Raw genomic sequence first — 13,581 nt, forward strand, 5'->3', positions numbered from 1 at the left:
AAAGTATATCTAACGTAAATAGTGAATGGTTCTAGTTAGAATGCAGACCAAGGAAGAAATGGCCACAAAGGTAGTTTGAGGGCCAAATGGTAGAAGGCTGAAAGAGCTAGGCTAAAAAGTAAGGTATTATTTCATGAGTGGTAGATGGATAGGTGTGAAGGCTGTCACTGAAGGTTTTTTTTTGTTTGTTTTAGCTGGACAGATGATGAGAATTAGGCTCCGGGAAAATTGGTTAGGGACTATTTCTATAGACAAAGCAAGGAGTTAAGAAACTCTGAGCTAGTATATTGACAGTAAGAGCAGAAAGGACTAGAGAGATGAGAGATACAGCAAAGGTAGAAATATGATTTGACAACTAGACAAGAGGGCAATACAGAGTCAAATATAAGTCTGGGGTTTCTCAGTGACAAGATGGTTGAGATGTCATAATAGAAACAGGAAATGCAGAAAACAGTATGAAGTGGGATGGAAAATGAGCTTATCACTCTTAGCTATTGCTATTACAGCCTATAGGGCTACATTAGAGGTGTGCTCCTAAGATAATTGGAAAACAATTATTTTTATAAAATATGATTTTAAATATATCTGCCATTCATTGTCACCGAACCTTCAGTCACCACTTTTTTTTTTCCTTTTCTCTCAGTCGCCCTTTTGTTCCCTACCCCACTCCCCTACTTCACTTCCTTCCAGGGTGTTTAGCAACTCCAGAATACACATTCACGTTGCAAAGAGGGTGCCAAGCCACAGAACCTCCTGCTGTTGTGCAATGTGGTGACCTTGCTATCCATCATGAACCCATGTGGCATGGTTTCAGCTACTCCCTAATTAACTACTCTTACATTCTGATATTAGGAAGAAACTATATACATTTTTACACCCGGTGTGGGTTGCCAGCAAACTTGGCCATTCTCTATTGTTGGTAACTTTTTGAAAATACACTAAAAACGCATCTATCCAAGGTACAAAAGCAGGATGACAACCTAGGTTTCTTTCCATTTTAATGAGTCTCCAAATTCCAGCATTCTTAGTTCTTTCTTTCAACTTATTCAGTGAGGTATAACAGATAGATATTAAGTGCGTAGCTTGACGGACCAAGTACTCTACCCACAATGCCATTAAATCAGATATAAATATAAAAGGACAGGAAAACACCTATAGTTTACAGAAGAAATCATAATGAAAAAATGTTTAAACCTAAAACTGAACAACAAACTATAAAATTTTTAGGATAAAACAGAAATGTATTTGAAAATTTTTAACATTAAATACTGCCTATTAGAAAATAAGGCTAAAGGTCATTGAGCCGAAGAACAAAGTTAAGGAATCATGCTACCTGATTTTGCTCATTATAAAGCTACGTTTATCAAGACTGGTATTGGTGAAAAGACAGGAAACACATATCAACAGAAAAGAATAGTCCAGAAATAGACCTGCACATAAATGATCAATTGATTTTTGACAGAGGGGCAAAGGCAATTCAATGGAGAAAGAGGATAGTCTTTATACCCATGCAGCCATCATCAAGATCAAGACACAAAATGTTAGTATTTTTAAATTATTAATGCACTTCTTCTTTTTTTTTTTTTTTTTTGAGACGGAGTCTCGCTCTGTCCCCCAGGCTGGAGTGCAGTGGCGCGATCTTGGCTCACTGCAAGCTCCACCTCCCAGGTTCACACCATTCTCCTGCCTCAGCCTCCCGAGTAGCTGGGACTACAGGCGCCCGCCATCATGCCTGGCTAATTTTTTGTATTTTTAATAGAGAGGGGGTTTCACCGTGTTAGCCAGGATGGTCTCGATCTCCTGACCCCATGATCCGCCCGCCTCGGCCTCCCAAAGTGCTGGGATTACAGGTGTGAGCCACTGTGCCCGACCTAAATGTACTTCTTCTGATAAGCATTCTTGTTTTATTTTAAACATGCTACGTGCCATATCACCTTATAAAGAATCCAGTATGAATATATTATAAAGTAAAGTGAAACTTGGGACTTGTATTCAAAGGTTACATCTTTCTTCTTCCCAGCTATATGACCTTTGGCATGTCACCTAATTTCTCATTTCCCCCCCCTTTTTTTTTTATTATTTTCTAAGGTCTCCCCTGCCTCCTTTCTCTAAGGTGTTTGTGAGAATTAAGTGTTGAGCAGAGTCAGCAACAAAATTTGGGGGGATTATCCATGGAAATGTTCTATATATAGATGTGATGGTGGTGGTGACTTCACAGGTACAAACATTTGTCAAAATTAATCCATTTTGCACTTTGAATGCAGTTTATCATACATAAATTATATCTCAGTAAATAGATTTTTAAAAAAGTATACTGCTGAGGCACATCATGAGTGTTAAGTAATTGTTAATTTGTTCCTCCATTCCCTTCCCTTTTCATATTTACTAGAGAAGAAAAACACCTGGGCACTATTCCCCATATGAAAAGCCCTAAAAACTTCTTGAGATAATTGTGAGGTTATTTCTCTCTGCCTCCTCTCCTCCATACTACATCCCAATATCTTTAACTTTTCCTATGAATTTTACTTTTCTATCCTTTTATGTAGCAAGATCTTAAATCTAGATTCTGTACTTCTCATTTCAGTTAAAGAACAAGAAAGAGTAATTCACATGTGTTACAAAATATCTTTAGATCTTAGGTGTTAGCTCCACAGTATAGGGCAGTACTATGATGTTAACTCATATACTAAAAGACATTTATTATATACATTTAAATCCTATTCAACCAAACTCATAGGAATCAGGCTACAGGAGTACTATTTTGAAGTTTTTTATGGGTCACTGGCTGTATCTGTACTGCCACAGTGAATTATATTATTTTAAAACAATAGTGGCTAAGATACCCTTCTTTTTTATTTGCTACCACCATTAGAAAAACTTAACCCTTCTTTTGCTTTTTAACATATAAAGTGTAAGTTTTGGTGCCAACGCAGTTATCGTGTGTTTATGTATTAAAAACTCAAAATAAAATATCTCATATTAGGTTTTTTGATTAGCAAATTCCCTAGCTGTTTTGCCAGTAATATTAAGCATAGACTGCCTTCCTTAAATCGCTAAAATCAAAGAGTTCACTAAAAGGGATTATTTTTTAAAAATGTGTCTAGGCTAGGAACTACCATTACCAATTTTCAAAATAAACACCTTGATTAGTGAGATTTTTATGTGCTATTTTATTTTTTGTTTTGTTTTAAAAGGATAATTTTCCCTAAATAAATATGAAGAATATGCCTCACATCTTTTCATCTTACACTTTTTGTTTACTTTTTATTACTTCTCAAAGAAGTTAGTAGACAATAAAAAATAAAGTTAACATCTCCCCCTAGTACATTTCACTCACCTACAAAATGGGCTGGGAATAGTAGGTATCACATAACAAAGCCCCCCATTCAGGCAAAATGACTTGTGACTGGGACCACAGGGCTCTTCGTGATCTAAAACACATACATATATAAAATAGAGAAAAGCAAATTAAAGTTTTCCTAATGCAACAAGGAATAGGAATAACTATCTTAAACTGAAGTAGCAATTCTGAAAATCAGAATGAAGAATTTTTTTTCTTAAAATTAAAGACTTAATTCTATTCTTTATTTGACAGACTGGGACTTCTATGTCTTTGAGAGAAAAATTGTGTCCTAAAGATATGGCCATTAACTATAATGGATTTAGACACTATATAACAGAAATAAGGAATATCTATATTAATTAAAAGGAGGTGATTAGGATGTTAGAACAAACAGGGCCTTTCTCACTTACTACAGAGATTTGGCAGTATTACCTAGCATTTCCCTGTCCTAAGAATTTATTTAGATTCTTGTTTTCCCTATTAGGTCTCAAATACATTATATCTGAAATTGCAGCTGGTAAAGGATTTAGATAATTAACTTTTTATTTCCAAAGTTAACCTTAAATGTTCCTATATGACAATCTAAATGTCAGAAACCAAAAATAATCTTATAAGGTGTTGATTTGCAGTGTTTTAGGTAATAGCTATACTAACCATAAGGCATATCTAAAGTTGCAAAGAAAAATTAAAAAGCTAAGTCATAGCTTGATATACAGCCAAATCTTTCAGAATATTAAGAAAATAAACCTCTACTTCTCTCTGGCTTCTTTTCTCTCTTTCCTCTTTCTTCAGCCTCTTCTTCCTTCTTTATGACCTTTCCTTTATCTATCTTTATCTCTCTGCCTTCCCTTTCTCCCCGGTACCTCTCCTTCCTTCTAGCCTCCCCCCGAGACCTTTTATAAAAAATCCCTGTCCACCAAAGCCATTGTATAGAAAAAATTAGAATAACAGAAGGATTCATTGAGTCATTATACTAGTAATTTATGAAGAGAAAATTGGTGAATATCTTATCTTTCAGCCTTAAAGGGGAAATTGCTTTAAAATTGTACATTGTTAGTTCCTAATCTAATCGGAATAAGAAAATGGCATTACTCCCATTGGGACTCCAATTTGACATTAAAATTAATATATTAATTTAAAAAATTATCTAGCATTTATGTGCCACTAAGATATCAATACTTGCTAAGATATAATTGCTATGAGTCAGATATCTCCACAATCAGAATTTCAAATTTTAAAACTTTTATTCTACTTTAGAATTGAGAAAATCCTGTTTCAGCATCATATTATAGCCCTAGGAGTATAAAAATGTAAAGAGGAAATCAGAACTACAGAGAACTGGTGAAAAAGAAAGTAAAATCAACCATAATGAATTCTTTTAGATTTTTTTTTTTTTTTACACAATGCCATGCTTTTTCGTAATCAAACAACTTTCAACAAGATTATAAAATTTTTCAGGAATAATTTGGCTAAAAAATAACATTACATCAGCATCAAAGGCGTCATCATATATGGTTTTCCACTGAGGGTGGAATGTAACTTTATCACAGCTAAGATTAGTGTCCTTGTTTTAATTGGATTATAGTCAAACATATCTCAACACTTGGCATTTATTTTATCAATAAAGAAAACTCATCTAACCTGAATCACTATTTCTGAATCTACTTTTATTCTGACTTCTATTTCCTTATTATTTGAGCTGATTTCAGATATAGAACAAGCTAGAATTTATCAGGTTATAAAACCAATAAAACACATATGTCTAAAATAAAATAGCTTTATGTCATAAAGGAAGGTCTCTCAAAACCAAATATTTCATATTTGAAATATTAATTTCATATTCACATCTCTTCCAATGATGTTGGAAGGGAATAATACAGCCTTGTGTTAATATACATTTTTGATTGTTGTTCTATTGCTATGGACACATATTGACAAAAACATATAAATGTATAAGAAATTACCTGTTGGCATCTTAATTTGTAAACAGTTTCATTCTTGGTCAAGAGAGTAGGGTTGAAAAACAGTACCTAAAACAGTTTAACAAATAATAATTCAGGGAAAATAGTCTTCTTTTAAGGGCATTATAAAATGTCAAATATTCTAATAGCAACATTCTTAAATGTTGAAAATAAAATAATAAAGACATTTATATACTAGGGACAAATTTTAGTTACAGCATTTTTAGATACCTATTACATTTCAGTAAAAAATATGAACAAAACTAAAAGATCAATAACATACTTAATATAAATCATTGCCTAAATAATGTAATTTAATCTTAAATATCTCTCTGCAGAAAAGTCTAATAAGGCTTATTTTTAGTAAACATTATTAACATAGTAGAGTACTACATGGAATTTTACATGAAGATGAGACAGTAAGTAAAACCAAATGAACTGAACCTTTAAAACTTTTATAAAAGCACTTTTAAGTTTACCATAGATTGCACATTACATTTACCAATCTATGCAAACCTTTCTTTTAAAAAATGTCCAGGGCTGATAGGTGCAGCAAACCACCATGGCACACATGTTATAAACACACTATGTAACAAACCTGCACGTCCTGCACATGTATCCTGGAACTTAAAATTAAATTTAAAAAAAAAAAAAAAAAAGAAAATGTTAACCACACACACACAAAAAATGTCTGGCATCTGGCAAAGCAATGTAGCTAATAAGACATTCTTACATATGAAGTTTCCTGCTATAACAGAAACAAAAGAATTCAAACATATATTTGAAGAGGTGAAGCATTTATACTTACATTATGATTACAAGCTCCCAGTTCTGTTCTATAAAGAACACTCCTGACCTAAACAGAAAGACTAACAGAAATCTCAATCGACTAACACAGTTGTAATACCAAGGTCTTCTCTCAAAGCCAACAGCTCTTTCTTAGACAAGCAGAGAGGCAGAGAAAGCGAGCAAGCAATCGAGAGAAACACACACGAGCGAGAACAGGCAGGAAGAGAACATTAAATCTATTTGATTTTTAAAAAGCACTGACTCATACTGTTTCTTTTTTCCAAATAAACAGGACTTACCCTCAATAAAAACTTACATTCACACAAAAAATAAATTTTGTTGGACATGCAGTGTTTCAAAAGTTTTTGAATACTGCAGACAACAGCAGCTGTGACTTGCATTTTATAACATGTCAAAAATCTGATTTATATGGCTGCAGTGTGCAGTGTGGGCGAGGTCACACCAGACCAAGGTGTGCACAGAGGTCAGGCACTGGCCATGAGAGCCACCCCTTCAATTTACGTGTTCAGAGTTGCAAATGGAGCAGAATTTTATTTAGAAAAGGAGTTGAACTAAGCTGCACTTCCAAATTACTGTCCAAGTTTTAAAGGTAAAAACCAAACCACATTCCTTAGACTCCTTACTTATCTTTGCTTGTCTGAATAATTCAAGACGTAGTGTAAGTTTGGGAGAAAAGAAATTTTAATGTGGAGCTAATGGATAAGTGTTTCACAAATTAAAAAAAAATTTTTTTTAATTTATGTTTTATGAGGTTGTGTTACCTTACAAGCCAGATAAAATTTATATAAATAATGACCTGAAGAACTTATAAAGCTAAAAGAAGGTAATAGCTATAATAAAACTTATAACACCAAGTTCAATTTGAAATGAATAAAATCATCGAACTTGACTAATACCAATGACAGTGTAATGCCTGAATACTATGGCAAAGTTATTAAATATACAGTGAGGAAAGTTAAGTTTTAAAAATCATAAACAATTTTAAAATATTGACTAAAACTGTCATTTTGTTTAAATGAATATAGAGTTCTTCATCATATAATTATCTAAAGTATGCCAAACATTTAGATGGTTACCTTTTCTAAAACGACAATTCAGACATTACTACTTGACTGATGTAAAGCCCAAACTACTAAGTTTGTTTTGTTGTTTTAAGAAAATATTAAAATAAACTCAAAATCAAATACTCTAAAAATAATCTGTTCATTAGGAAAATGGTGTGAACCCGGGAGGCGGAGCTTGCAGTGAGCCTAGATTGCGCCACTGCACTCCAGCCTCGGCGACAGAGTGAGACTCCGTCTCAAAAAAAAAAAAAAAAAAAAAAGTTCATTATTACATTTTTTAAATTATACTTTAAGTTCTGGGATACATGTGCAGAATGTGCAGGTTTGTTACATAGGTATACAAGTGCCATGCTGGTTTCCTGCACCCATCAACCTGTCATCTACATTAGGTATTTCTCCTAATGTTATCCCTCCCTTAGCCCCACCCCCTGACAGGCCCTAGTGTGTGATGTTCTCCTCCCTGTGTCCATGTATTCTCATTGTTCAGTTTCCACCTATGAGTGAGAACATGTGGTGTTCGGTTTTCTGTTCTTGTGTTAGTTTGCTGAGAATGATGGTTTCCAGCTTCATCCATGGCCCTGCAAAGGACATGAGCTCATCCTTTTTTATGGCTGCATAGTATTCCATGGTATATATGTGCCACATTTTCTTTATCCAGTCTATCATTGAGGGGAGTTTGGGCTGGTTCCAAGTCTTTGCTATTGTGAACAGTGCCACAATAAACATACGTGTGCATGTGTCTTTATAGCAGCATGATTTATAATCCTTTGGGTATATACCCAGTAATTGGATTGCTGGGTCAAATGGTATTTCTAGTTCTAGATCCTTGGGGAATCACCACACTGTCTTCCACAATGGTTGAACTAATTTACACTCCCACCAATAGTGTAAAAGCATTCTTACTTCTTCACATCCTCTCCAGCATCTGTTGTTTCCTGACTTTTTAATGATGGCCATTCTAACTGGCATGAGATGGTATCTCATTGTGGTTTTTGATTTGCATTTCTCTAATGACCAGTGATGATGAGCTTTTTTTCATATGTTTGTTGGCCACATAAATGTCTTATTTTGAAGAGTGTCTGGTCATATCCTTCACCCACTTTTTGATGGGGTTGTTGGTTTTTTTCTTGTAAATTTGTTTAAGTTCATTGTAGATTCTGGATATTAGCCCTTTGTCAGACGGATAGATTGCAAAAATTTTCTCCCATTCTGTAGGTTGCCTGTTCACTCTGTTGATAGTTTCTTTTGCTGTGCAGAAGCTCTTTAGTTTAATTAGATCCCATTTGTCAATTTTGGCTTCTGTTGCCATTGCTTTTGGTGTTTTAGTCATGAAGTCTTTGCCCATACCTACGTCCTGAATGGTATTGCCTAGGTTTCTTTCTAGGGTTTTTATGGTTTTAGGTTTTAGGTGTACGTCTTTAATCTGTCTTGAATTAATTTTTATATGAGGTGTAAGGAAGGGGTCCAGTTTCAGTTTTCTGCATATGGGTATCCAATTTTCCCAATACCATTTATTAAATAGAGAATCCTTTCCCCATTTTGTTTTTGTTAGGTTTGTCAAAGATCAGATGGTTGTAGATGTGTGGTGTTATTTCTGAGGCCTCTGTTCTGTTCCACTGGTCTATATGTCTGTTTTGGTACCAGTACCATGCTGTTTTGGTTACTGTAGTCTTGTAGTATAGTTTGAAGTTAGGTAGCATGATGCCTCCAGCTTTGTTCTTTTTGGTTAGGATTGTCTTGGCTACACAGGCTCTTTTTTGGTTCCACATAAAGTTTAAAGTAGATTTTTCTAATTTTGTGAAGAAAGTCAATAGTAGCCTGATGGGGATAGCATTGAATCTCTAAATTACTTTGGGCAGTATGGCCATTTTCAAGATATTGATTCTTCCTATCCATGAGCATGGAATATTTTTCCATTTGTTTGTGTCCTCTCTTATTTCCCTGAGCAGTGGTTTGTAGTTCTCCTTGAAGAGGTCCTTCACATCCCTTGTGAGTTGTATTCCTAGGTATTTTATTCTCTTAGTAGCAATTGTGATTGGGAGTTCACTCATGATTTGGCTCTCTGTTTGTCTGTTATTGGTGTATAGGAATGCTTGTGATTTTTGCATACTGATTTTGTATCCTGAGACTTTGCTGAAGTTGCTTATCAGCTTAAGGAGTTTTAGGGCTGAGATGATGGGGTTTTCTAAATATACAATCATGTCATCTGCAAACAGACACAATTTGACTTCCTCTCTTCCTATTTGAATACCCTTTATTTCTTTCTCTTGCCTGATTGCCCTGGCCAGAACTTCCAATACTATGTTGAATAGGAGTGGTGAGAGAGTGCATCCTTGTATTGTGCTGGTTTTCAAAGGGAATGCTTCCAGCTTTTGCCCATTCAGTATGATATTGGCTGTGGGTTTGTCATAAATAGCTCTTATTATTTTGAGATGCAGTCCATCAATACCTAGTTTATTGAGAGTTTTTGGCATAAAGGGTTGTTGACTTTTATGAAAGACCTTTTCTGCATCTATTGAGATACTCATGTGCTTTTTGTCATTGGTTCTGTTTATGTGATGGATTACGGGTATTGATTTCTGTATGTTGAATCATCCTTGCATTCCAGGGATGAAGCTGACTTGATCGTGGTGGATAAGCTTTTTGATGTGGTGGTGGATAAGCTTTTTGACATGCTGCTGGATTCAGTTTGTCAGTATTTTATTGAATATTTTCACATTGATATTCATCAGGGATATTGGCCTGAAGTTTTGTTTTTTTGTTGTATCTCTGCCAGGCTTTGGTATCAGGATGATGCTGGCCTCATAAAATAAGTTAGGGAGAAGTCCCTCTTTTTCTATTGTTTGGAATAGTTTCAAAAGGAATGGTACCAGGTCCTCTTGGTACCTCTAGGTAGAATTTGGCTGTGAATCTGTCTTGTCCTGGACTTTTTTAGGTTGGTAGGCTATTAATTACTGCCTCAATTTCAGAACTTGTTATTGGTCTATTCAGGGATTCAACTTCTTCCTGGTTTAGTGTTGGGAGGGGTATGTGTCCAGGAATTTATCCATTTCTTCTAGATTTTCTAGTTTATTTGCATAGAGGTATTTATAGTATTCTCTGATGGTAGTTTATATTTCTGTGGGATCAGTGGTAATATATCCCCTTTATCATTTTTTATTGTGTCTATTTGATTCTTTTATTAGTCTAGCAGTCTATTTTATTGATCTTTTCAAAAAAACCAACTCCTGGATTCATTGATTTTTTGAAGTGTTTTTCATGTCTCTATCTCCTTCAGATCTGCTCTGATCTTAGTTATTTCTTGTCTTCTGCTAGATTTTGAATTTGTTTATTCTTGCTCCTCTAGTTCTTTTAATTGTGATGTTAGGGTGTCAATTTTAGATCTTTCCTGCTTTCTCTTGAGGGCATTTAGTGCTATAAATTTCCCTCTAACACCGCTTTAGCTGTGTCCCAGAGATTCTGGTACATTGTGTCTTTGTTCTCATTGGTTTCAAAGAACTTCTTAATTTCTGCCTTAATTTCATTATTTACCCATCAGTCACTCAAGAGCGGGTTGTTCAGTTTCCACGTAGTTGTGCAGTTTTGAGTGAGTTTCTTAATCCTGAGTTCTAATTTGATTGCACTGTGGTCGGAGAGACTGTTATGATTTCCATTATTTTGCATTTGCTGAGGAGTATTTTACTTCCAATTATGTGGTCAATTTTAGGATAATTGCAGTGTGGTGCTGAGAAGAATATATATTCTGTTGATTTGGGTGGAGAGTTCTGCAGATGTCTATTAGGTCCACTTGGTCTAGAGCTGAGTTCAAGTCCTGAATATCCTTAATTTTCTTTCTCGTTGATCTAATATCAACAGTGGGGTGTTAAAGTTTCCCACTATTATTGTGTGGGAGTCTATGTCTCTTTGTAGGTCTCTAAGAACTTGCTTTATGGATCTGGGTGCTCCCGCATTGGGTGCATATATATTTAGGATAGTTAGCTCTTCTTTCTGCATTGATCCCTTTACCATTATGTAATGCCCTTCTTTGTTTCTTTTGATCTTTATTGGTTTAAAGTCTCTTTTTATCAGAGACTAGGATTGCAACCCCTGCTTTTTTTTTTTTTTTTTTTTTTTTTTTTTTTTTTTTTTTGCTTTCCATTTGCTTGGTAAATATTCCTCCAGCCCTTTATTTTGAGCCTATGTGTTTCTTTGCATATAAGATGGGTCTCCTAAACACAGCACACCAATGGGTCTTGACTCCTTATCCAGTTTGCCAGTCTGTGTCTCTTAATTGGGGCATTTAGCCTGTTTACATTTAAGGTTAATATTGTTATATGTGAATTTGATCCAGTCATTATGATGCTAGCTGGTTGTTTTGCCCCTTAGTTGATGCAGATTCTTCATAGGGTCAATGGTCTTTACAATTTGGTATGTTTTTGCAGTAGCTGTACCAGTTTTTCCTTTCCTTGTTTAGTGCTTCCTTCAGGAGCTCTTGTAAAGCAGGCCTGGTGGTGACAAAATCTCTCAGCATTTGCTTGTCTGTAAAGGATTTTATTTTTCCTTCACTTATGAAGCTTAGTTTTGCTGGATATGAAATTCTGGGTTGAAAATTCTTTTAAGAATGTTGAATATTGGCCCCCACTCTCTTCTGGTTTGTAGTGTTTCTGCAGAGAGATCTGCTGCTAATCTGATGAGCTTTCCTTTGTTGGTAACCCGACCTTTCTGGCTGCCCTTAACATTTTTCCTTCATTTCAACCTTGGTGAATCTGACAATTATGTGTCTTGGGGTTGCTCTTCTCGAGTAGTATCTTTGTGGTGTTCTCTGTATTTCCTGAATTTGAATGTTGGCCTGTCTTGCTAGGTTGGGGAAGTTCTACTGGATAATATCCTGAAGAGTGTTTTCCAACTTGGTTTCATTCTCCCTTTCACTTTTAGGTACACCAATCAAATGTAGGTTTGGTCTTTTCACATAGTCCCATATTTCTTGGAGCCTCGTTCATTTCTTTTCAATCTTTTTTCTCTAATCTTGTCTTCACACTTTATTTCATTAAGTTGATCTTCAATCTCTGATATCCTTTCTTCCACTTGATCAATTCGGCTATTGATATTTGCGTATGCTTCTTGAAGTTCTCGTGCTATGTTTTTCAGCTCCATCAGGTCACTTATGTTCTTCTCTAAACTGCTTATTCTAGTTAGTAATTCCTCTAACCTTTTTTCATGGTTCTTAGCTTCCTTGCATTGGGTTAGAATATCCTCCTTTAGCTTGGAGGAGTTTGTTATTACCCACCTTCTGAAGCCTACTTCTGTCGATTTGTCAAACTCATTCTTCATCCAGTTTTGTTCCTTTGCTGGCGAGGAGTGTGATCCTTTGGAGGAGAAGAGGTGTTCTGGTTTTTGGAATTTTCAGCCTTTTTGCGCTGGTGTTTCCTCATCTTCGTGGATTTATCTACCTTTGGCCTTTGATGTTGTGACCTTTGGATGGGGTTTCTAAGTGGACATCTTTTGTTGATGTTGATGCTATTCCTTTCTGTTTGTTAGTTTTCCTTCTAACAGTCAAGCCTCTCTGCTGCAGGTCTGCTGGAGTTTGCTGGAGGTTCACTCCAGACCCTGTTTGCCTGGGTATCACCAGCGGAGGCTGCAGAACAGTAAAGATTGCTGCCTGTTTCTTCCTCTGGAAGCTTTGTCCCAGAGGGGCACCCGCCAGATGCCAGCTGGAGCTCTCCTGTATAAGGTGTCTGTCAACCCCTACTGGGAGGTGTCTCCCAGTCAGGAGACACAGGAGTTAGGGACTCACTTGAGGAGGCAGTCCTCCCTTAGCAGAGCTCGGATGCTGTGCTTAGAGATCCACTGCTCTCTTCAGAGCCGGCAGGCAGGGATGTTTAAGTGTGCCGAAGCTGTGCCCACAACCACCCCTTCCCCCAGGTCCTCTGTTCCAGGGAGATGGGGGTTTTATCTATAACCCCCGACTGGGGCTGCTGCCTGTTTTTTAGAGATTCCCCTGCCCAGAGAGAAGAAATCTAGAGAGGCAGTCTGTCTACAGTGGCTTTGCTGAGCTGCGGTGGGCTCCACCTAGTTTGAACTTCCAGGTGGCTTTGTTTACACTGTGAGGGGAAAAACAGCTACTCAAGCCTCAGTAATGGCAGGCGTCCCTCCCTCCACCAAGCTCAAGCATCCCAGGTTGATTTCAGACTGCTGTGCTGGCAGTGAGAATTTCAAGCCAGTGGATTTTAGCTTGCTGGGCTCCATGGGGGTGGGATCTGCTGAGCTAGACTGCTTGGCTCCCTGGCTTCAGCCCCCTTTCCAGGGGGGTGAATGGTTCTGTCTCACTGGTGTTCCAGGCACCACAGGGGTATGAAAAAAAGCTCCTGCAGCTAGCTCGGTGTCTGCCCAAACGGCCACCCAGTTTGATGTCTGCCCAAACAGC

At 36.5% G+C, this 13,581-nt stretch overlaps 1 protein-coding gene across 3 annotated transcripts in view; it reads right to left on the reverse strand.

The window, feature by feature from the left end:
• The window catches only part of NRG4 (neuregulin 4), a 124,963-nt gene that overhangs the window by 71,982 nt on the left and 39,400 nt on the right, over positions 1–13,581 (reverse strand). For all 3 annotated transcript variants that reach the window (XR_008514236.1, XM_063716249.1, XM_054532958.2), the window contains exons 6-7: positions 5,308–5,373; positions 3,338–3,431 (exon numbers count right to left, since the gene is read on the reverse strand). Coding sequence is in view for 2 of the 3 variants with exons in the window: in XM_063716249.1 (XP_063572319.1) it covers positions 3,338–3,431; positions 5,308–5,317 (104 nt within the window). In the remaining variant the exon portion in view is untranslated. The remainder of the gene's footprint in view (positions 1–3,337; positions 3,432–5,307; positions 5,374–13,581) is intronic.

This window comes from Pongo abelii, chromosome 16, assembly GCF_028885655.2.
Source record: "Pongo abelii isolate AG06213 chromosome 16, NHGRI_mPonAbe1-v2.0_pri, whole genome shotgun sequence".
Classification (NCBI taxonomy): domain Eukaryota; kingdom Metazoa; phylum Chordata; class Mammalia; order Primates; family Hominidae; genus Pongo; species Pongo abelii.